Here is a 26,249-nt window from a genome sequence, read left to right as displayed (position 1 = left end):
GTGGATTTCCGTGTTGCTGAATTCCAAATAGCTTTACAAGAATGTATTTATTTTGTAGATGACATTGAAGCGTTGGAGTGAAAAGTTTTGGGACTGCTCAAGTGTGGTGTTTCTTCCTGAAATCTTCAGTCGAGTTTATTTAAACCGGGACCTTGACATATGGAAGTTCCTTTAATGTTTGCTCGTATGTAAATCACACAGTTACAGAGTTATTTTATTATTATTACCAGACTAATGTCTGTTTAGTAGCAGATCTGTTATTGAATTTTTGTTGCTGTGGTTTTGGAAACTTCGAAATGTTAAAGTTTATAATGTGTTTGGTGAAATCCGTTGAACAACTACCATTTACTTTTTCTCGCTAATTCACTTATTTCATTTTTGTCTTTAATACACGTAGTCATTCAGTTTTTCAGTTTTTAATGTAAAGCTTGTTAAACATTTAAAAGCATTCTGAAGTCAAACAACAAAAATCAGCGTTATATTTTCAAAATTTTCACAGGTCTAGTTTTGATGGTTTTACCGAACCACCATCCTCAGCTGCAAAACTGCAAATGAACAAGATAGGAAATAATGATTAGATAAGATCGCCATCTGCTGGTGAAACCAGAACTAAAACCTAATTTCTTTAAAGGCCGAAGGTAAAGATGGATTGGAATTAGGATCGTTAACTAGAACAGAAAGATTTTTTTGAATGTGAAATGCCTGTAGAAAATCCAGTTCTCCAATGGAAGATGTTTTTTGAATAATTTTGGCAGCAGAAAAATTGAAAGTGTGATTTTCGGACCAACATTGTTGAGCAACAGAAGACTTCTGTGTTTCCTTTTTTCTAACATATGCCTCATGTTCCTTGATGCGAAATTTTAAGGCTCTCTTAGTTTGGCCAATGTAAATTAAACCACATTGGCAAGGAATCCTATAAATACTCCAGGAATTCATATCCGGAATGGGGTCCTTTCTTATCTTATCTAATCATTATTTCTTATCTTGTTCATCTGCGGTTTTGCAGCTGAGGATGGCGGTTCGGTAAAACCATCGAAACTAGTCCTGTGAAAATTTTGAAAATATAACGCTGATTTTTGTTGTTTGACTTCTGAATTAGTACTTGTTCGGCGTGTTATTGTGTCTTAATTATTTAAAAGCATGTTAGAATACAGAAATACCTTGCGTAGTCCGTGTAATCGGTTCCAACAATATCCCATACGTTTTGGAACTAGACTAATCGAGGAACTAAATATATTCAGAAATGATAATTAGTCCCTTCCCCCCCTCAAGAAATGTATGTTTCTTAAAAAATAAAAAGCGATTTACAAGTTTAAATATTTTATTATAAGGTATTTCTCCCGCCTTCTTATCATGCCTTCGTAGTGTAGTGAGCAGTAGGCTGGGCGCGTATTCCAGAGGTCCGTGGTTCGGTTCTCGGAGAAGACGTTGATCATTTTTCATGATGCCTGCTTCCAAAAAATACCTAATGTCTCTACAAAGTAATTTTAAAAAGGTATTTTTTTCGTAATTAATCACTCCTAAAATTAATCACTAAAAATTGCTTCCAAAAAATACCTAATGTCTCTACAAAGTAATTTTAAAAAGGTATTTTTTTCGTAATTAATCACTCCTAAAATTAATCACTAAAAATTGCTTCCAAAAAATACCTAATGTCTCTATAAAATAATTTTAAAAAGGTATTTTTTTCGTAATTAATCACTCCTAAAATTAATCACTAAAAATTGCTTCCAAAAAATACCTAATGTCTCTACAAAGTAATTTTAAAAAGGTATTTTTTCGTAATTAATCACTCTTAAAATTAATCACTAAAAATTGCTTCCAAAAAATACCTAATGTCTCTACAAAGTAATTTTAAAAAGGTATTTTTTTCGTAATTAATCACTCTTAAAATTAATCACTAAAAATTGCTTCCAAAAAATACCTAATGTCTCTACAAAATAATTTTAAAAAGGTATTTTTTTCGTAATTAATCACTCCTAAAATTAATCACTAAAAATTGCTTCCAAAAAATACCTAATGTCTCTATAAAATAATTTTAAAAAGGTATTTTTTTCGTAATTAATCACTCCTAAAATTAATCACTAAAAATTGCTTCCAAAAAATACCTAATGTCTCTACAAAGTAATTTTAAAAAGGTATTTTTTCGTAATTAATCACTCTTAAAATTAATCACTAAAAATTGCTTCCAAAAAATACCTAATGTCTCTACAAAGTAATTTTAAAAAGGTATTTTTTTCGTAATTAATCACTCTTAAAATTAATCACTAAAAATTGCTTCCAAAAAATACCTAATGTCTCTACAAAATAATTTTAAAAAGGTATTTTTTTCGTAATTAATCACTCCTAAAATTAATCACTAAAAATTGCTTCCAAAAAATGCCTAATGTCTCTACGAAGTAATTTTAAAAAGGTTTTTTTTTTTGGTAATTAATCACTAAAAATTGAAGTACACTAAATCTAGTTTTAATCACCAAAAATTGCATTATTGATATCTGCACATTTTCCTTCTTCCCCCCCCCTCGTCGTGCATTTCTTTGTAGCAATAAACTACTGTTTTTCTTTCGATGAATTGCAAGGCTACTCTAAATATTGTGATCAGCTTCCGTAATATACTCGCACAAAATTTCAGCCATTTCAATAATTTCTTACAGTAGTTCAACCTCTCGTGCAAGAACTTCAACACAATCACCGTTGTTTAAATTGTTCTCCATTTCTTCTTAAATCCATTGTTCTTCCATGTTAATGCGTGTTTCATTATCTTCTTCATAAGGGTTCGATATGATGCACTGAATTACTTTGACAGCATTTACTCATTGAAATCAAGTTGCTATACACTTTCCACTATATTATTAGTGACTTCAATAATTAAGTCTCAAACCCAATGAAATTAATTGCATAATTAGGTATGACAGTCTCCATACCGCCCTCATATCGCTTGCCGTTAATTCATGACACACTTTGCCTATATTTTCGGTAACGTTTACGATGAGATATCTCTTCCAAAAATCTGTTAAAGTAGGCGCACTTTAACCTATTTTAGCTTTCATGGCTTTTGAAAAAGTGCATTGCAAATATTTTATTATCTTATTAATATTAAAAATAACTTTATTATCTCTAAATGTTGCAATGACACCTTGATCCATCGGTTAATCGTACTGAGACAGCATCTAAGATCAATAAAATCTGAAAATCTAATCCATTATCTCTGCAATATTTTCTTGTAGGTCGAAAATAGTTGGTAAGACAGTCTTCAAATAAAGCTTTTGTCCTGTTTACTAATTTGAAGTCCACATCACTGACAGATTACTTTTGATAAATACTTTAAAGGTCTATAATTTTCTGTAGGGTGCAGAAGTATCGACTTTGTTTTGAAATTCTATCCCATATTTCCAAACAATAATAGTGTGAGAGGCCTTTTGAAACTTTATATCCTAGTAACGATTTTTTGTTTGCAGCTATTCGGTCATTTTTTTCCAGAATGAACTTGCTTTATCAACGTTAAATATTTGCTCATGTTTCGTAGCTACCGTTTTGCATGATTTACTTAATTCCTTGGCTATTTGAAGCAGCATCTTTATCTGCATTTGCAGATTCACCAGTAATACGAACTTTGCAAATACCAGTTCGTTGACTGAAACGGAAAAATCACGCACGGTTTACCATAAAATTTCATTAGTTCCTTCCCATTTTTGAAATGTTAATATCATTAGTAGTCTTTAAGTCATTGTAAAACTTCATCTTAAATTCCTATTTATCTTAAATTTATCCTAGACTTTATCTTAAATTATATTACATGGTTTATCTTAAATTTCCATTTTTTGAGTAGAACTCGTCTTTGATTTATATTTTTAGCCACAACATGTTTACTATCTGAGTGCTTCTGGTTTAGGAACTAAATAAATTTAATGCCATAGCCATACCCTATGATTTGTATTGATTTTTCCTTTTGTATAAGTTTTCGAACTGATGACTCATCCATTCCTTCTTCACAACCTATTTTAGCACATGATGCACCCTTTTTTAAAGTTTGATAACATTGAGTTGTGTTCTAAAGTCAGCTTTTTACTTTTCTTAGAATCATTTTCAAATTTTCTCTTTGCATTCATTATAATTTTAAATGCGTATTTAAATTTAATTATAACTATAATAGTTTTGAATATCAAAAACTGATAAAAAAGTTAATTCATCATTAAATATCACAAACGTCCACTACTTATCATACCCCACCCATCTCTGGTACCTGGGTAGCAAGCCTGGTTTGGACAATAATAGTGACCAGAGATGACCAGGTACCAGAGATGGGTGGGGTATGACCAGAGTGACCAGGTACCAGAGATTGGTGGGGTATGAACTACTTATCATACCCCACCCATCTCTGGTACCTGGGTAGCAAGCCTGGTTTGGACTCCTAACTCTTGAGTATGACAGGAGTTCCCGAACTGCACTCTCGTGTATGGCCCAGGGGCATATTATGAACCTCTCTTTGAAGGAGGGCATGAAAATCTTTGCCACATGCTCCAAGTGCCGAGGACATCAGGTGTCTGCCGAGCACATATTAGGCTGCTTAGGCCTCTCTAAAAGGAAGGATCTTAAGCTCGACTTTCTTCAAGTCAACGGTCTTTTGGACCTTGTCTGACTTCGTCAGAACACGGAGGAAAATCAACAACAACAACAACTTGTTTAGTCTGTTATAGTATATTATATAGTTAGCAAGCTAAGGGCAGGGAAAGAGAGAAGTAGACGGAGCACCAGAACTTCGCCTATGGATTTACAGGTATTTCTCTGTCTCATTACTGTACTAGGGCAACATCCATCACAAAGCACATAACACTCTCGGGAAGCGGCCCAGCATGTTCATCGCTCAGTGTGCAACACTCTTACCTTTCTCCTGGTGGGCGGTCCCTCCATGTTGCCGGTGTCCTACAGTTTTCATCGAACTGATCTGCAATCAGACAGGCGTCTTTCTAGTTGTAGGCGCTTTTGCCAAACTAACATTGAATTCAATGCGTCAACATGGTTTCTCTATGTTTTCACCACTTGCTCCAGCGATATGAACAAAGGTATACTCTGCATAAAAAAGGGTGGTGGCAGTTATATCTCTCTCTCTTTCTATTGAACCGATTGATGAAATTTAATTTGCGTTTTTCATGTCTCGAAAGCACGACTTAGGATATATATTAGATTTATATACAGCATTGTTCTAACATATAAGTATTTTGATACAAAATCTGACTTTTTATGAAATGACATGCCGATTTTCTTCCATATTTCAGTTCTATGACTCAAATTATGCCTAAATATTAAATTTTATAAAATTTGGTCGCGTGAAATTTAAAATATTTCCTTTCATTGCGCACAAGCGGAGAAAAAGGTGCATCGTTCATTCCTTCAAATAATTTTAACAAAGTGCGTAAACTACGTTTAGTGATATTTTTATAACAAATATGCCAAATTTCAAAACGCGCCAGTATACAAAGTCACGTATATCTTGAGAAATTTTGAATAAAAAATCTCTGAATTTATTGCAGGTATGCTTAGAAACACATCTGTTTTAAGGCGATGGCAAAATTTAATATGTTATAATTCAACTTTTTGTTCCGAAAATTTATAAAGATTTCTGAAAAATACAAATTTTAAAAATAAATCGTAGAATAGCTGTGAATTTTGTTTGATTGAACCTAAATTTCGAATTGTGAAAGGTGAAATCGAGTAAGTGTAATAAAAAAGAGATAGTAATAAATAAACACTAAATTCAATTAACACTTAAGAATTAAAATTTTGAGAGCTACTTTTTTAAAAACTACTTGTGCGATTTTTACAAAACTTCGTAGTTTGGCGTAATTTGAATTGTAGAATCGAAAAATGGAAAAACAATTGGTATGTCATTTCAGATAAAGTCCGATTCTTTTCCCTCACAGGAGGCAACTGTGGCCCACCTTTTAGTAACTGCATAATACACTGACTACCAATAAGTATTTGGACACCTATGCAAATGACGATATCTGCGGTCCTAAGGTACGTCACGGACTCCGCCGGTATATATCGTGTAGGAAACAGCATCGGCTTTAGTCGCATGCAAGATGCCTCGCAGTTCGGAGCTCTCTGATTTCGAGAAAGGTATAATTATCGGGTATCACAAATGTGGCAGATCCTTAAGGGACATATCTAGCGATCTGAAGTACCCAAAATCGACAGTCGCCTATGTGATTAAGAAGTGGAAGGTGAGCGGTGATTGTCGGAATGTGCCCCGAGTCGGCAGACCAACGAAACTGGGAGATAGGGACCGACGAGTGCTGGCCAGAGAAATTCGGAAGAACCGCACCCAACCGATGGCCCTCATCCGCGAGGAGTTTCAACAGGCATCCGGGAGTATTGTTTCAATGAATACCATCCGTAAGGAAGCACTTCTGCTTGGTTTTCATGGTCATGCTGCTGCCCATAAGCCATTGATCACAAAGTCCAACCGCGCTGCTCCGTTAATGTGGTGCAAAGCACATCGAAATTGGACTGTAGATCAGTGGAAACGGGTTCTTTGGAGTGACGAATCAAGGTTCACCCTTTACCGTTCGGATGGCAGGGTCTGGTTCTGGCGTCTACCTGGAGAACGTCTCCTGCCAGAATGCATTGTGCCAACAGTCAAGTTCGGCGGAGGTGGAATTATGGTCTGGGGTTGTTTCTCCTGGTATGGGCTGGGACCCTTGGTCCCCATTCATGGTAAGCTCAACTCCGATGCCTACTGCACTATTTTGGATGACAATGTGCTTCCTACGTTGTGGCAGTTTTACGGGTTGGATCCCTGTTACTTTCAGGACGACAATGCCAGTTGTCATGTTTCGACGTTAACCAAGGCTTGGTATGGTGCTAATGGAATTCATCGAATGGACTGGCCTGCTCAGTGTCCAGACCTGAACCTATCGAGAACCTCTGGGACGAGTTGCATCGCCGAATTCATGGGTGCACTACCCGTGCAAAATCGGTGAAGGAACTTCTATGTCTTTTCCAAGCCGAGTGGAAGAAAATACCACTAGCTGTCATACACAGACTTGTGGAAAGTATGCCCCGGAGGGTCCACGCTGTAATTACCTCTCGTGGAGGCTCTACCAACTATTGATTTTGAATAAAGTTAGTTTTTCTTTTCTATCACAGGTGTCCAAATACTTATTGGTAGTCAGTGTATAGTGACCACCGCTTCCAGCCTTAGCAGCGGCCAACGCCTATAGAGGGTAGTGTCCGCAGTTGGGGCGGGGATTTTATCCATTTTCGTAGAATGATTAATATAATCTCTCGTGTTGCATTATCTGTGATCTCGAATACTATGTGAACATTTTTAGAGCTGATTGTGCATGGTTAATTAATTGATAATACAAAGCAAGGTATAGCGATCTTTTGAACTGGATGAGGTTTTCTTGAATGATGGAAAATTTTCTTAGGAGAACTAGCTGGTATTTAAGTCACATACGGAGGAATGCATGAGATTAAACTGTGCCAGCCCTTTGAGACTTTAAATTGGGATCGAACTGGTAGCAATACAAGGCATACGATTTTATTTCGAAAACATTACGGACTACCAGCGGGTGAATAAATAGGACTGCCGAATTGTGGTAGTTCGACACAGTTTCTGAGCTGGCCGTGTAGGACTGCGCTAGACTGGGCTCAGCTGTTTGGACTACGGCAGAGCACATCAGCCCTATCCCCCCTCCCAATTTTCGAGCGCCGAAAACTAGTTGTTTGACGCGGCTTCAAATCCCAGTGAATGGGCTGGCTTCAAGTTTCCGTGGTTTTCCCATATGTAACTTGGATAAGAGCCCATATCTCTTAAAAAGTCTACCATGAAGGCATCCTTTCCAATAGGCAGATAGTCATCGGGTTGCTTTGCCTTAATCAAACCTAACCTAACGCTAGCGCTGTCTACCTCAGGGCAAAGATACCTTCATGGACAACTTTTTAAAGGAAGCTAGCTTAATTCAGATTACACATGGGGAAGATATAAAAATAATCATGAGCTGTTCCGCGGAATTTCAACCCGGCGAGCGACAGGCGATTACATGAATGCTATATGTTTTTTTTCTCCTTGTGAGCAGTAGCGTAGCTAGGGTGGGCAAGAGGGAACATTTGTCCCCAGGCGCAGCATCCAGGGAGTGCCAAACTGATGTTACTAAATTTTAGAATGAAGTGTTTCCCATTCTTGGCACACAGAAAGGGGCGCAAATCTTCATTTGTGCCCTGGGCGCTGAAAACCCTAGCTACACCTCTGCTTGTGTGTAACTTGGTACAAGCCAGTTTCCTTTTGTAAGAAATCCACCAAGGCATCATCTTTACCAACTTTTATTTCCTCGGTAAGTAAGCGAAGGAAAGGCCTTATCATAAGAATATTGATTTTTTAACTTCAATCGTGTCTATTAATTAGTACACATATATGGCGTGTAAATAAAGCCACTAAACATTGGCAAGATCCTCTTATGCTTTGTACCTGAGCTGATGCATGAGACTAATGCATGAGGTTTTCTTCTTACTAACCAAGCGCCAAAAACACATAACATTATCGTTTTTATGAAAACTATTTTTTTAAAATATGTTAGTTAAGCAATGTAAAAAAAAAAGTCCTTTTTTTATGTATATATATATAAAGGGAATTTGCCATGATAAACATGAAACTGCACCAAATTCTTATATATAAAAAATCCGAAAGGTTTCAGATTTTAAATTACGTCCAAAGGGGAGTTTTTTTTTAACATTTTGTGTGTTACCTTTATTTATTAAATATCATGTTCTTCGCATTTAAATCGTAACATACAATTCAACAGCAATATCGCAAAATAATTAAAAAAGAGCATATCTTTAGACTTTACGATACACAATCTCGCTTGATGGAGATAAATTTATTTTTTTTTCATACAGTGTTGCCATTGCTCACTTTGAAATTGTTGAGTTTCTTAAACAAAAACTCAAAAAATTCTTTACAAAATATAAAATAGATAATAAAATAAATTCCAAATTTGGGCTTCCAGATGCCCATATTGGGGTGGAGAGTACGTTTTTCAAAATTGGATGGGTTTAGGTACCGTTATTTTATCACAGTGCGAGAAATAAACATACATTTAGTCAGATTCTTCCTTATTTAATTTCTTTAAATATAATACAGAGCAATAATATTTGGTGGCAACAATTTGAAAAGTGAAACGCCACAAAATGCTAAAATTAAATTAATTAGCCCTTCTCGGTTAACTCCCTATGGGGAAAAAAAGTTTAACGCAGGAATGCTGATATTCTTTCTGACATTTTATTTGTAATGTTTTTATCTCATTTTTAATGCTTAATAAAGCGTTATAAAAATGGAGCAGAAAAGTTGTTGAAATTGAAAAGTGTTTTCTTTAATGCTGTTCTCAGTTTTGAATTTCCTTTATAACTTTTATGAGTTTTTATCTAGAATGCACGTAATATTATCAATTTAAGAGGACAAAGATAATACTTAAAATACTTTTACTTACCATTTTCATGCCTTTTTATGTTTAGAATACGTAGCTTTTGAATATTAAAACAAAGATAATAAAAAACGTGAAAATTCTCTGCTGAAAGTTAATAAATAATTAAAAATAATACCCGTATACGTTTTTAGGGAAAGGCTTAAAATTAATGTTTAGAAGGTGATGAAAGGGTAATAGAATGAAAGGGAAGGAAATGGAATTATTTAAATTATTTAATTTTTTATTATTCTGTTCTTCAGTTTTAGTTGTTAATAGTGTATTATTTTATACTAGAAAATTTCATTTCGCATAATTTGGAAAATGTGCATTGTAATATGTTGACTAAGGTTTTCCTGTGTATTTTTAAAGTTATTTGTAAAGAAACATACGTTTGAAATTTTTAACAACATTTTAAAATTAACCGAAAAAAATGTTTTAATATTTTTTTTATTTCAAAGTAAAGTCGTTAACGCTCTGAACAAAAAAAAAAAAAAAAAAAAAAAGCATAAAAAATCACATGTATATTTTATTAGAATAATGTAATATCATTCTAAATAAAACGACTGTTTTTTTAATTGAGATTTGTTTTCTTTAATTGTAATTGAAAAAAATTCTCTTAATGATACAGCATTCATTTAACACACACTCCTTATTTGCCGAACATGCCCTTGCACTTATTGCTTTTAAAATGAATTACATTTCACATTCGTTTTCAATTTGAATTACCGATGAGGACCCACCAGCGGCCGAGCGGTAAAGTGACTAAACACTGGTAGTTCGGTCTGAGGTTCGAATCCCGCGAACGGGCTGGCTGCATGGGCGTTTTCGTGCTTTTCCCCATGTGTAACGTATATACGAGCCAGTTTCTCTTAGAAAGTCCTCCACGAAGGCATCTTTTCCCTTAGGCAGATAGCTCTAGTGTGTTTTGCCATAATTAAATAAACCAAACCAAAACAATTCGAATTAAAGTGACTGTTTAACATCGGGAGCTGAATCATATCTATTATATAACATTAATTCTAATAGGAGAAGATACGTATTTGCTGATTAGCAAATTCCATAATGTAGAATAATTAAAACTATGTTATTAATATATAATTCGTATATTTACTTGGAACTTGATCCAAGTTTTCAAGTAAATATAGTAAAGCATCGATTATCCATACTAACTTGGATTAAGTTTATTGAGTTAATTTAATCATTCTGATAATTAAATACGCATGAAGGTACTTATTAGAAGTCTAAAATAAATTTTTGAATGCAAAATCATTACTGCTATATTTTGAAATTCATTATATTAGAAAAATATTACATTCTTGGTTATTTTTGTATAGTTAAAATGCTTTAAAGAAACTATACATATTTGTTACAAATATATTGTTTATGTCTTTTTATGCTATTATTTTTTTCATTTCATGTAAAATATTCTTTTATGTAAGTAGGGAAAAAATAAACGCATACAGTACTTCTGTAATTAAGGTTAAGAAAACTTATTTTATAAAGCAAGTTGAATTTATTTTCAACTATAGAAGATTATGTTTGCTTCAAAGAAAAATCTTTCGTACTTTTTTATGGAAGCTATTAGAAATACAATTCGAATGCCGCTCGTACTATGCTATTGCAATTTTCAAATGTACTGAAAACTTACAGAATGAGCTCGCATTTTTTTTTTTTTTTTTGCTATCCGAATCATTTTTGTTAACGTCAGCACATTCTTTCTGCTAGACTACAGCAATAATTTCTTCTTACTTAATGTCCAATAACTAGGATAAACAGCACCGTTATTTAGTACGCCTGTATATGGTCTTGTTAGTATTGAAAAGTCTGAAGAATCTCTTGAAGTAAAAGTGAAAAATGAGAGCATCTTTTGCAGCTCTCGTAAATTTTCGCCACTCGTCGCCAACTTATTCTAAGTACCAACTAATATATAACTGAGTATTCGATAAAGCTCAGTTTTAAAAAATTTTTGAAACTCATTTTTGTTTATTTTAAAGCTGTTTTTCCTTTTTTTCAAATCTGAATTTTATGTGCAGATTATTTTAAAAAGTCTTAAAAGCTGTCGGAAAAGAGAACGCAGTTAATTTCAGTTGAAAGTATGAAAATACAGAATGAACAATAAGTATACAATACCAGGGTTGGAAGAATACCAGGGTTGGAGAATGAACAATAAGTATACAATACATAGCAATACCAGGGTTGGAAGTGCAGTCCTAACTGTGCAGACGGTGGGGAGGATTCCCCCCCCACCGTCTGCACAGGTGTTAGAATGGAAAATATGAATTCATCGTGATCGCAGATTGACACTTAAAGACTATAAAAATAAGTCCCGATTTTCTTGATGATGAAAGTCACCAAAATTCCGTAACGTGGCGTAAATCATGGAATCTCGGAAGTTTTGAAATGCACTGAGCGTTTTGTAATGGAGCATTTTCGTGGCTACTGCGAACGTCCGACGGATGCCCGGCATATTTCAAAACGTTCGAGATTCCATGTGGTGCCGAAGTTACGAAACTTTGGGCAGCTTTATTATCAGGAACGTTGTGACTTATGGTCTTCAAATCTCAGTTTGCGATCACGATGTATTCATATTTTCCATCCTCAAAATCCTCTACGGATGACTGTCGATTGGTTTTCCTGCGACATCCCCTAACAACTACCTAACTATCTCGTTAGGATTGCATCTCCGACCCTACATGGCTGTGGGATAAGAACTTCATCCAGTGAGAATTAGTGTCGGCGGTGAAGATTATCTGAAATGGGTTTTAATTTATTACAAATAATTTTAAGCCTCAAAATAAATGAAATAATAACTAATCAAATTAGGCAGAGTTTAGCAGTCTCGGAGTTCACCCATTGCTATTATGTAAAATTGTCTGTTGGGAGTTTCACGAGGCTTATATTCACAATCAGCGATGAGGCCAGCACTGTTTTTTTGCACTTCTGAGAAAATTCTTATGTGGATAGCTACTTCAGGTGCAAAAGACCCCCAAATGTGTCTTTCATAAAGTGAAACTTAAAGATGAATAAAGTGGAACGATATGTTCTCGGTTTTTGCCTCACTATTATAGAAGTATTTAGAAACACTCATTGTTTTTGATGACTGCATCGCTGTCAAGGACTAAAGGTGCAGAAAGTCCAACCAGTTGTTAAAATTTTCTGTATCGAAGAACATGCCATGTACCAGGATAGCCATGCATAAGTTTAGGTCTCAAAACTGGCGATATGATGGTTTGAAGAACATAGAAATGAGCTCTAATGTCTTCGACATTGTGCCCAATTTCCTAATGCCAAAACACTGATTACGGCATGCTTAAAAGGACATATTTTCCTCTTATTCCAACGAGAAGAGAAACAGCCACTGTTTCGCAGGTGAAAATATCTTTTAAAAACTGAAGAATACTTGCATCTGTTACTTCCAGAAATAATTATTGCAGTATTAGCTTTCGAAAGAAAGTCTAGGCATTGTTATCAGTCTTAAGGCATATGTTTCAGTTTCATTACAACATATACTGAAATACGTATCCATGAAATGAGGAAAAAATCGAAGAACAGTTCCCTAAACTGGCAACCGAAGAACAGGAAATTTGCCAAATTGTTTGGTACATTAAACATGTGAATGAGTGGAAATTTGTGCTCTTCTCTCCTAGAATAAAATTCTGTCATTAACCAAAAGTCAAGACTGTAATCTCATAAAAAATCAATACTCAAAAGCGAAACGTCTATGCTATAGACGTATCAAATTCCTTTCTCCATCAATAAACGTGACACTGGAAGCTGAGGAATCATCTGAGTTCTTTTTTTTTTTTTTGTATGTGTGTGTGGTTGCCATTTGGTGATTCGTATTAATCTTTAATATTAAAAATTACATTTTAATCTTACAGGAATATTTTAACAAAATGATAAATAGTTTTAAAACGTGTGGTATCCTTTTAGTGTTTTTGGGAGAGTTATTTACACGTTATTTAAACAAAACAACATATATCACTTTTATAATCTCTCTTTTTTTCCATATAGGTAAATCCTGGCAGCCTAGCAGAACAAGCCGGCTTGATGACAGGTGACGCCATTTTGAAAATCACGGGGAAAAGCACAGACAGCATGAAACACAAAGAAGCACAAGACACCATCATCAAGGCTGGAAATAACATTGAACTTGTCGTGCAAAGGTAATAAATGTTATGAATCCTCATAAAAGGCTATGGTATTGATATTTATATATAGTGGTGGACAAAATTGTGGACACTTTTGGAAATTTTTATGTTTTTGAACTTTGTATGCTTATAGAAAACGTTACGTTTCACAAAATGCAAACTTGTATATATCATTTTAAAGAGAATTTATTACTGAATTCAATACAAAATTCAATTATTTGCAATACAAAAAAGTTAAATGATTATAGTTATCGATATGCATTAGATAGTATGATTGCAGTGAGTTATCAGTACTTTGTAGGGTACACTTTATTTTTGATTACAGCTTCACATCGACGTTTCATTGAGCTGACAAGAGTTTTAAGCTCTTCTTTCGTTATTTCATGATGCCAGGAAACAATTATAGCCTCAATTAGTTCCTTTTTATTTGATGGGAGCCTCATTCGGACAAGAGGTTTCAAACGGTGCCACAAATTTTCGATAGGATGGAGGTCAGGACTGTTTCCTGACCATGACAACAATTTAATGCTCTTTGTGCGAAACCACTCTTTCGATATTTTGGCCGTGTGGCAAGGAGCAGAATCCTGCTGAAAAATAAGCGAAGCATTGTTGTGAAAGAGATCTCTGATGGAAGGTAGAAGTTTTGGTTCTAGAATAGTATCAATGTATTTTCTGGCATTCAGTGTCCCATCGATGACATGAAGGCGACCAATACCATCTGCTGACATGCATGACCAAATCATAACACTAACTGGGTTCTTCACAGTTGCTTGAATGCAGTCAGGATGTAGCTCTTCTCCTATTTTACGTCTTACATATTTTCGCCCATCACTACCGAATAACGATATCTTAGTTTCATCACTCCATATAACTTGTGACCACTGATCATCTGTCCAATTAATGTGTTCCTTTGCCCACTGTAGTCTTTTTTTTTTTCGTTTCTGAAAATTAAGATAAGGGTTTTTTCGTGGAATTCTACCTCTCAGTCCAACATCTTTTAATCTTCTCCTGATTGTTCTTGAACTGACAGAAACACCAGTATCATTCAGATCACTTCTGATGGCCGCTGATGACATTTTTCTATCTTAGAGACATAGTCTTTTTATTCTTCTCTCATCAATAGATGTGGTGCACCTTTTTCGGCCTTTTCCTTCTTTGTTTTTTATTGAATTTATCTCCTGATATCGTAAACAAAACTTTCGGACTCCAGATGTAGTCACTGAACCACCCACCTGTTTTGCAATTTCAGCATAGGAAAGACCACTTTCTCGTAACACAATAATATTACATCTCTTTCTAGGTGTCCAATCTTCTCTTTTATTTGATATTGCTTCTTGACTAAATATTAAATATTTTTACAAAAATTCCTACTTGTAATTTCAATGTAGAAGAAAAAGGTCCTCCTTCTACAGAACAAAGCAAAATAATGAATTGTTTCAAGTGTAAACATGATGTCAGCTTCTACTGGCAGTTACTAACATTTGATTGGTTCTCAGAACAAGAACAGTGACTGGCCAGGAAAGCTAGACATTACAAACCACTTCATAACTGTGTTTCTTATTTATATTAAAGTACATAAACTCGTAACTTTTTTCGTATTGAAAATAATTGAATTTTGTGTTTTGTATTGAATTCAGTAATAAATTATCTTTAAAATGATATATATAAGTTTGCATTTTGTGAATTTGCGAAACGTAACATTTTCCATAAGCATACAAAGTTCAAAAACATAAAAATTCCCAAAAGTTTCCACAATTTTGGCAACCGCTTTAATTAAGTCCAAACGGTTGAGTAAAACTGATTTAGAATATTAATCGCTTTTTCAAGCATGTAATCAGCTTCTTATAAATTAAATGTGACGCTAAACCTGGTGTATAGGACGGTTCAGCAGTGTTTATCGTTACAGGAAATAGAATTAGGACCGTAGTGAGCTCCAATTAAAAGTGTACAACGTTACGTTGTACGTTGTTACGTTGTTTTCAAAACAAACTTCTATTCAGGTTTCATTTTGACACTGATGTAGTTAAAATCCAGTTAATAGTGACAAATCACGAGAAAATGTTAATAAGTATGAAAGGAACATTTTACGTCATACTGAGCCCTGTCTATGGTATCAAATGTTAATCGTAACATGGAACTCTTCCCACGTTTCGAAACAGTGCATCAGTCTAAAAAGTAACTGTCAACAAAATATAGCATCTTTTTTGGTGGTACTGGAGAATGGGTGTATTCATTTGGCTATTAAAACTTTAGGACATTCACCAGTGCCTTTGGTAGTTTAAAATAGTCAGCAGGGGGAAGGGGGTGTTGACATTTATATTATCTTTTTTATTATGCTTTCTTAGGTTCCACATTCATTCACCCTGTATGCCAATATTCAACCTTGTTACTTGGGAGTCTTCCCCGCCATGATGGTAGATAATTCCGTTTGGTTCATGTCCGTGGTCGGAAGCCATCATAGCGGTGCACTCACTCACTATATTGTAAAACCATTTTAAATTTAGAACACAGATGTTTTTATTTTTTTCTTGATTTTATAAGTTCTGGTTGGTTGATTAATTGATCAAGACAAAGCAGGTGAGGATTACACACGCTTAAGTCTTCGTAAACGACGTTCTAAGGTAAGCGGGTTCGTATTTACGTTACTTCATGGAAGCAGGAAGTAAGAGGAGAGACTTGAACTGGGTTTCCTGATGCACTGCCTTGAAGCAGTGGCTCACCCCTCTTGGAGACCAAAACGGTTACAGCCGAAAATATCGCGGCAAAAACATCGCAGACGAAAACGCCGCAGAGAAAACAACGCAAGGCGAAAACGTCGTGCTACAAAACATCGTGGGAGAAAACATCGCAAAGAGAAAACATCGCAGTTCTAAAACATCGCGGTACAAAACATCGTCGTCGAAAATAAAGCGGTTCAAAAACTTCGCAGTTTAAGAACATTGTCGTCGAAAATATCGTGGTAAAAAATAAAGTATCTATAAATCATCGCATGACGATAACATCGCAGACATACTTTTTTCAGGTTTTAATAATTGTAAATGGATATTTCCGTAATGATTTGTGAGCGCAAGATGGAAAGAAGGATAATTTTTACTTTCATATTTTTTATTAATCAATAAATTTTTGCTGAGAAAATAAGGAAACTTAAGCATAGAAAATTAATGCAACTTATAGCACTTAATAGAATTTTAAACCGACATAGTTAACTAACAAAGACCATTAATAAATGATTTTTATAAAGTTTTTACTGGTAATTTTTCATGAAAAGTATAATCTATAAGTTGCATTTAATTTTCTGTGCCTAAGTTTCCTTCTTACTTTTTCAGCAAAAATTTATTAGTTAATAAAAAAGTGTGAAAGTAAAAATTATCCTTCTTTACATCTTGCGCTCGCAAATCATTATGGGAATATCCATTTACAATTATTAAAACCTGAAAAAAGTATTTTTGCGATGTTATCGTCATGCGATGATTTGTAGATACTTTATTTTTTACCACGATATTTTCGACGACGATGTTTTTAAACTGCGAAGTTTTTGAACCGCTTTATTTTCGACGACGATATTTTGTACCGCGATGTTTTAGAACTGCGATGTTGTCTCTTTGCGATGTTTTCACCCACGATGTTTTGTAGCACGATGTTTTCGCCTTGCGTTGTTTTCTCCGCGACGTTTTCGTCCGCGATGTTTTTGCCGCGATGTTATCGGCGGACACCGACCAAAACATTCACTGGCTTGCCATTAAGGATCAATGTGCTTTGACATAATCGGAGGTGAAAATTTGCTAATTACGTCGTAAATATCCGTGTAAATGTACATTTTTCTATTTCGACAATATTTCAGAGTCCTAAGCATGTGAAAAGAATACATTTTTAAACAAAATTTCATTGTAAAAAAAAAGGAAGTAAATGCTATACTTTACACAAAGCAATTTGCTCACAACAGTTTAATTTGAATGAAATATTTTCACGAGTTTTCGTTAGTCACATCAGAAATAAATTTTAAGGTAATTCAATTTTATTTGTCCAACGATGACAAAAATTTAGATCAAAGTTTATTGTATTATTTATATTAAAATTACTTATTATTTCTTTTCTATTTACAGAGCTTCTTCCTGAAATGCTTTCTCAAATATGAGATGATTATTTAGCTTCTGTGGTATCTTTTAAATAAAGAATTAGAGTCATTTTATAATTAATGATCTTTTCAGTTCATTTCAAATTACAGCATTTTTTATTTTAATACTCTAATAAGTTAAATATTGCTGCTGATTTCCATGTATAGGGTCAGTTCATAAGTTCGTGCGCATTAAGAATATGCGTAGAATTCACTATGACGCTTTTACTAAACCAATACAATTTTGAACCTGTTGAAACTTGTCATCGTTTGACTAACATATTATTCAGTTCATCACCAACTTTCGTAAATATCGAACGCATTTTAGTACCCATAGAAGATGAATATAGATAATCAATACAAATGTACCGTGCTACATTTTTTCATTTTCGTGTGGAGAATCTGCAAGGTTTGCAGCGATAAAAATTAATAGTGTACAGGGTGAACACACTATTAGTGTAAGGACTGCCCAGAAATGGTTTAAAAAATTTAAAGTTGGAAAAAGCAGCATTAATGATGAACCCCATTTCAGGACGTTTTGAAATGTTGGAATCAAATCAAACGATTCATTCAGAAGTTTATAGTGAACAACTTTGCCGTCTAAACTCAGAATGGATCAAAAAACGCCCACGATGGGTGAATATCAAGATAGTGTTGTTTCATCATGATAACGCTAGACCGCATACGGCTCAAAAACAATGCTGCAAAAAATTAATGAATTTAATTGGGAGCTTTTGCCACATCTTGTTTACCACCCCAGATATTGCCCCGGGTGATTTTCTCTGATTTCGTGCCTTACAATTTTTTTTTACTGGGGAAAAAAAATTAAATTCTAAACAGGATGTACACAATGAACTTTCAAGTTTTTTGCATCAAAACCAGTCTTTCTACAGCAATGGCATAAAAGAGCTGCCCGTAAGATGGCGAGACATTGTAGATAATGGAGGAAAATATAGAATTGATTAAAATGTTAAATTGTGTTTTTTTATATTATTTAAAAATTTATCAAAAAATGCGCACGAATTTATGGACTGACCCAATATTTAACTTTCTATGAATATTTCTGAAAGGGAAAAGGAAAGGTAGTTTTTTTTTTAATATGATTTAAAAATCGTAACTGAGTTATTATAAAATGTAAGGAAATAATCTTTTAATACTTATCGAATTTCTTTACCCTCACTTTCAACAATAAATATTCTAAAAATTCTTCTTTACTACTTTCTTAAATACGCATCTCATATACTTCGCTTCACAACACCTTTTAACAGCTTGCTTTCCAGTACGAACAAACCTTGCTTAAATAGTTTTATAAACAAATTTGTCGACAGAATTTCAGTATATGTTTACAATTTAATTGTCAATGTTGTAGATTCATTAGTTATTTTGAAGCGGGAGATGACGTGAAAAAATGAGCAATGCCCTCACCGGAATCGAACCTCGACCATTCGAATAGCGCTGAGTGTGCTACTGTTACACCACAAAGGCATGTTGGAAGGAGGAAGGAAGTACCTTATAATGTTATTATATATTTATATAACATTTATAATCAATATAAATTTAGATATACTTAATAACTAGATTTCTTCCCAATAACATTCGTAGGAGTATATGAATGAATAAATCCTTCATTTCCAAATACATTCATAAATAATTTAATAAATATTTACGCATTTTGTAAAGCAAAGGCAAATACGTGCTTTTTACAAAAGAATGCATAAATACCCATATATATTTAATGTTTTTCATTTTCTCAAAAATAATACGATTAGTTTAAAATGAGCAACTCTTAAGCGCCTTCCCTAAAACTTTTTTAAAAAGTACATGTTACAGTATTATGTGGATGACAAACGTGTCTTTTATTTAAAACATTTTGGAACATAAATAAAAGTAGCGAATACTCTATCAAGGGTATTGAAAGATATACAATTTTAGAGGTACCGTAAGGTATTTTTATTTTTTTGCCCAAAACATTATAAGGTATTTTCCCACTTTCCTAGCGTCCTTCGTGGTGTAGTGGTTTTGCACGCTGGGACGGTATTCCAGAGGTCCTTGGTTCGATTCCCGACGAAGCCGTTTGCTATTTTTCATCTTTTCTGCCTCTAAAAAAATCCTAATGACTCTACAAGTGGCACCCGAACTATAAAAGGGTTGTGGATGATGATTCTCCGCACCCAGGATTTGGCGATTAGGTCCCCTAAAACCCTAGTCGCCCTTTAAAACGGGAGTATATAAGATATTTCTCCCACTTCCCTAGCGTGCCTTCGTGGTGTAACGGTAGCACGCTGGGCTGGTATTCCAGAGGTCCATTCCCGGCGAAGGCGGTTGCATATTTTTCATGTTTCTGCTTTCAGTTAACCTAATGACTCTACAACATTTTTGCCAAAATCTATATTTTTGTAGACCAGTGGCTTAAAACTTTATAAAACGAATTTATTATCAAAATCGCTGTTACAAGTTACTGAAAAATAACCAAGAGTGATTTTTGCGTAAATGCGTCTAAACATACAGATTGCTAACCATCGAAGCGCTGTAAAGATGCTCTTGGTGTAAACAAAAAACACCCTGTCTGAAGCGTACATAATACGTAAGCCTGGAAGCACTGCTTCAGTTGCGAGATTGGCCCCTCCTTTTCTTCTTATCTCCATGCATTATTTATCGGAAATCCACGAAATCTCAAATGTAGACCTCTATAACCGGAACTCATAACGGTTTAATCAGTGTTCAAATTGTGGAAATTCCAAGATGGATATTAATGACAAATTGTTTGAATGGATTAAACCCATGTGCTGTTAAAAGTAATGCACTACCTCTTAAAATTCCAGCTTCAGTTTATGCCGTTTACTTTAAAAAGTCTTTATTTTGATAAGATGTAGATGAGTTTTCTCGAAGCAGAATGAATTTTTACGATTGAGCATTACTTCGCAAGGCACTATTACAGAAAAGTTGTTAAATCATTTACAGAAGTCTTCTCAGATGTTCATGGACTTATTAAGACAATTATTTTCTGCGAGTGTGAGAAAGATGGCATCAAAATTAAATTTATGCGTTGCGAAGTAATTCTACTATGCAGTACGTGATAAAATGCTTTAAAGAAGAAAATCGATCGAAAATGAAGTAAGAAGACGTCGTTCGGCAAAGTTAATTCAACGTCATCAGAGAGATTTATAGTTAGGAAATTTTTGAAAAACCCACATTTGAGTGCTGTAAAGATTTCTACTGAATTTACTCAAAAATTTTCCACTTGCGATGTAGCCGTTCCTCAATAAACACTAATGCCCGTTAGCTTTAAAAGGATTTATTAACAGAGCACACAAGAACGGTTACAAACAAAAGAAATATACATAAAAATGAAACTTATACCAAATGGAACATCAAACATTGAGAATAACATAACATAGTAAGCTATCATCATGGCAGCTGGAGGTCGACTGACGTTTTTTCATATCGCCACGAGATGGCGTTTAAATAAAATAGTTCGGTTACAGTTCATGAGTTCATGGCGTGAATAAAATAGTTCAGTTACACTTAAATAGGTCTGTTACATCCTCCCCCTCTGACTTCGTAGACGTCTCGGCAAGAAGGCAGGAACTGACATTTGTCTACTTTGTGCAGCGGGCGGAGAATCAGATGAATGGGCTCCAGTTTGACGAGGAGTAGATTTTGCGTCATCAGCACCTTGTGCAACAGGTGCAGATTCGGATGGTATTACACGTTTCGGGCGTCCTCTTTTCTTTAAGGGAAGCACTGGAATTACACGAGCTGAGTTTTGCTTATTTCGCTCTTGATATGGTTTCAAGGCTGAAACATGATACTTGCCGAGAATTTTGTCTGGTTCATGAGGATCGGCAATATCATAAGTGGTTGGAGATCTTGTAGTCACTATCACATAAGGACCATCTCTCTTGGGCATGAATTTAGCAGTTTTCTTCAGTGGACCTTTGCTGATTGGGTGGAGGGTGACCCAAACTTTATCTCCAGGAACGAATTTCGGTGTTTCTCTTCGTTTTCTGTCAGCATAGCGTTTCTGTTTATCTTGATGCAATTTGACTCTTTCTCGTACCTGTTGTACATTTCTTGCAAAACGTTTCAAATATGGAGTAATTTCGGGAACAAAATTATCGTTCTCAATTACGGCTTTTATATCATGCTTTACATCATCTAAGGTTCGTAACTCTCGTGCAAATTGAAGAAAAGAAGCAGAATGTCCAGTTGAATCACATTTGGCTGTATTCAAAGCAAACCTTATTAATGGCAGTTTATCCTTCCATGACTGATGGTCGTTACCAACAAGTATTGCTAAACGTGGTTTCAGATCTCTATTCTTCCTTTCAACTGGGTTAGATTGTGGGTGATAGACAGGAGTAAGACTTTGATCAATGTTCAAGATATAGCATAGTTGTTGCATAACAGCACTAGTAAACTGGGTACCATTATCACTTATTATTTTCCTGGGTAACCCAAATCGAAGGGCAACTTCCTCCAAAAGAATAGTGGCACATTCTCTGGCCGTGGCTTCCTTTAAAGCAAATAGTTCTGTCCACTTCGTAGCACAGTCCTGCACAATAAAAATCCATTTTTCACCAGACGGTGTTTCAGGAAGGGGACCGAAAAGATCAATTGACAAGGTTTCAAAACGTTGAGCATAGACTGGAATTTGAAGTAAGCCAGATGGCTTTTGATTAGTGGTTTCTCCCCCTACTTTGAAGACAGTGTGATATTTGTTAAGCAATGCATCAATTGCAAGCCGTTGGGCTAGAGTTAATTGCTGTCCTTCATTTTCTCGTAGTCGGCAGTTGTTTACAACAACTGGGGTTTCTTCCAGTACTTGGGATTGATGAGGTTTCACGAAGCTATATTTTCTTCGAGGTTCATGAGAAAAGTTCCACTTATTTTCAGCAAGATTTAAAACAATTTTAGCTTTTTGAAGAAAGTCAGTTCCTAACAGAGTCGAGTTATTTTTGGCATCAGGCAACACAAGGAGCGGAGTTTTGAACTCTCTGCCTTCGAGAAGAATGATTTGTTCGGTGCAAAGTACCTCTTTTTCAGATACCAAACCATCAGCGAAAGACACCTGTAGTGTTGTCTTTTCAAATACTGCATCTTGTTTTTGCAGAATATGATAGAGGGATTCACTTGCAATTGAGTGACTAGCACCAGTGTCGGCGAAAGCTGTACCGGAAACACCACCAATACTAATTAGAAATACAGCAGTCCGAGTGGAAGATAAACAGGATCGGATTTGGATAGTGCCAAAATTTGATGAATTTGAAGTCTTTGGGGGGTTACAGTCTGGATATTTAGACTTGATAAAACCAGTTTTTCCGCGCCCATAGCATGTTAAAGGAGGTCGCTTTTCCTCTGTTTGTTGCTGAACACGATTTGAAAAGGTTTTATGAGTTCCCTGTATGTCACTTGTTCGATTTTCCACTTTGTGTTTGGATGGATTAGTCGGTTTGTAAGAATAGTTTCGCCTGCCAGGAAGTTGAGTTTTATAGTTCGTATTTTTAACACGTACAGCTTCATAATCATCCAATTTCTGTACTAATTCAGATGAACTCTTTATTTTTCCCCAAGTATCAATAAAATGCTCCTTAACGTCACTACTGACTCTTCTTTTAAGCTGATCCGTCAGGACCAAGTCTTTGAGTGATTCAAAGTCTGTAACATCGAGACTATGGAGCCACTCTTCCAGATAATTGTTTAATTCGTAAGTAAAATCTTTCCATAAAGACCCAGGGTGTTTTTGGTGTGTAGTAAGTTTAATTCGAAATGATTCAGCATTTAATTTGAATCTTTGTAGCAGAATCTTCTTGATGTAAGAATAATCTTCTAATTTATCTTTTGGTTCTCTTAAAATAATTTGCGAAATGTCTATAGGCAGAAGAGGTAGGAGATGAGTGATGTAATCTATTTGTTTTATATTAACTTTCTCACATTGTCTTTCAAAAATTTGCAGGTAGGTTACAATGTCAGAAGTTCCTGTAAATTTAGGGATTAGGTGTTGAATATTTGTTCCAATAGCTGCATTTGAAGCAAAGGCGGCATAGTTAGGGTTTGAGCTAGCAGCTGCCAGGTTTAATTTTAAACGTTCCAATTCTAATAAAAGTTCTTGTTCTTTTCTTTGACGTGTCTCCAGATCGTAGCTGTCACGTTGTTTTTGTTGTCTAGTTTCGATTAAAGTTTCCAGAAGATTCCTGGTAAAAGCCTCATCATAAGTGTCAGAATTGACAATAAGATCTTTAAGATCTATTACTCGCATAGTGTCGTTTACAGTGAAACCCAGTTCTGCAGCGAGAGTTTTTAAATCCTCTTTTCGTGCTTTGGCAAGGTAAGCCATAATTATATGAGAGGTCAGGGGGGAGGGAAAAGATGAAGTTGAATTTGTTGTTATTTCGATTTTATTCACAATACAGTATTTTAGAATTAATAATTATACCTTTAAGTAAAATGTATATACCTCTATTAAACAGCATGTATGAATGTAAACAATGTTACTCGTACATTTATATACCACTATTAAACAGTATTTATAAATGTAAACAATAATACTCACAAAGTTTATTATTTCGGAGTCGTAAAAATATCATAAAATGCCCTCATAAATTCAACTTGTATCAAGAAAATAACATATAATAGATTGCTCAAAAATTGTTTACTACTTAGCAAAACATACAAAACATACGTAAATGTCTTACCATAAGCTTTTATATTTAAGCTGAATTCTTCGAAATCTTAATCTTAACAAAATATTAAGCTGATTAAGCAACACACACTTAGTAACTCTTTTACTTTATTTAAATAGTCATTCGATTTTATTCATAATTATTTTCTTTCGCTTCAAGAAATATTTTCAAGACATGCATTCATTAAAGGAAAACAATCGTATTTTCTTAAAGTATTATACTATAATCATTTTCTCAAAATGTTCGTCGAAAGATAAATCAACAAATACAATATTTTATTTTATGTAGAATAAAACATTTAATAAGGAACAACAGCACTCAAAGGAAATAAAAATAATAAAACATTTGACGTAAACACATCATAAATCATCGCTAGTCTAAACATTTCCGCGGGGGGAAAACATCTGCTGCTGTATGTCAGAATCGAAACTAATAAATTCTAATGAACAACGTCCATGAATATATTCAAACTTTAACATCAAAACATGTATTCAGTGAAACAATATTATTCACAAATTAATTTACTATGCGCATTAACATTTTAAAATAACAAATTACAATTCAAGAAATAACGTTTGGTTAACAGAGCCGTTTGCTTTCGTTTAATACTCTTATGTAGTATCAATAAATGAGATTTCAGTAAAGAATTTACATTTGCTTTAAGAAGCAGCTTATAATAAATAATCAGTTTAAAAGAACTTTAAACTCAGATTAAACGATAATGTAAACGAAACTTATCTTTTCCGTTGAAATTGTCCAGTTGATGATTCGATGTGCTAGCAGCACGGTATGAAAATTTTAATTCCAGAATTGGTTTCTAGAATTTTTGACCAGCAGTCCAAACCTGAAAAGAAACTGAGCCGATATCCAGCAACTAAAAGTTAAATTCGGGAGTAAGAACTTGTTAAAGCCAAACAGAAATTCTAAACATTTTGTTGCGCCATTTTGGATTCAAATTTAGTTGGGCGCCAATGTGATGTAGCCGTTCCTCAAAAAACACTAATGCCCGTTAGCTTTAAAAGGATTTATTAACAGAGCACGCAAGAACGGTTACAAACAAAAGAAATATACATAAAAATGAAACTTATACCAAATGGAACATCAAACATTGAGAATAACATAACATAGTAAGCTATCATCATGGCGGCTGGAGGTCGACTGACGTTTTTTCATATCGCCACGAGATGGCGTTTAAATAAAATAGTTCGGTTACAGTTCATGAGTTCATGGCGTGAATAAAATAGTTCAGTTACACTTAAATAGGTCTGTTACACACTTTAATTTTATTTAAAACTATTGGACGAGTACTCAGATCAGGTGGATTACATGGGTGCTCTGCTCGAAAGAAACCTTTTGTAAATGGAAAAAAAAGAAAGCTTTATAAAGTATTCCTCCTGCCTTCTTAGCGTGCATTCGTTGTGTAGTGGTCACCACGCTCGGCGCGTATTCGAGAGTTCCGTGGTTCGAGTCTTGGCGAGGGCATTGCTTATTTTTCATCTTTCCAACTTCGAAATAACCTAATGACTCTACATCTTATTCTTTCTAACGCAAAATCATGGTAAATAAGCGCGAAGTGTATTGAAACTATGTCTTATTTGTAGATGAAAGCAAATTTAGCATTTTTGGTTCCGATGGGCATATAATATTATAGAGAAGGGAAACAAATGAGGAATTTAATCCTAAAGCCTTGGTTGGTACAGTAAAGCATGGCGGTGGAGGTGTCCTTTGCGTGGGTGCATGTCAACATCAGGATTAGGTAATTAAAATATTTATTGATGACATAATGATCCATGCTTTTTATTTAAATATTTTTTTAAATAATTTAAAATTATCC

General features: G+C 34.6%; 1 protein-coding gene across 4 annotated transcripts in view; it reads left to right on the top strand.

Moving 5' to 3' along the window:
* The window catches only part of LOC118190132 (PDZ and LIM domain protein 7-like), a 188,685-nt gene that overhangs the window by 89,088 nt on the left and 73,348 nt on the right, over window positions 1-26,249 (top strand). For all 4 annotated transcript variants that reach the window (XM_085818121.1, XM_085818119.1, XM_085818120.1 and 1 more), the window contains exon 2: window positions 13,482-13,633. In XM_085818121.1, the coding sequence (XP_085674247.1) occupies window positions 13,482-13,633 (152 nt within the window). The remainder of the gene's footprint in view (window positions 1-13,481; window positions 13,634-26,249) is intronic.

Source organism: Stegodyphus dumicola, chromosome 6 (genome assembly GCF_044657685.1).
Source record: "Stegodyphus dumicola isolate Sdum_Otavi_A_Nest chromosome 6, ASM4465768v1".
Classification (NCBI taxonomy): Eukaryota; Metazoa; Arthropoda; class Arachnida; order Araneae; family Eresidae; genus Stegodyphus; species Stegodyphus dumicola.
This window is presented reverse-complemented; position numbering and strand designations above follow the sequence as displayed.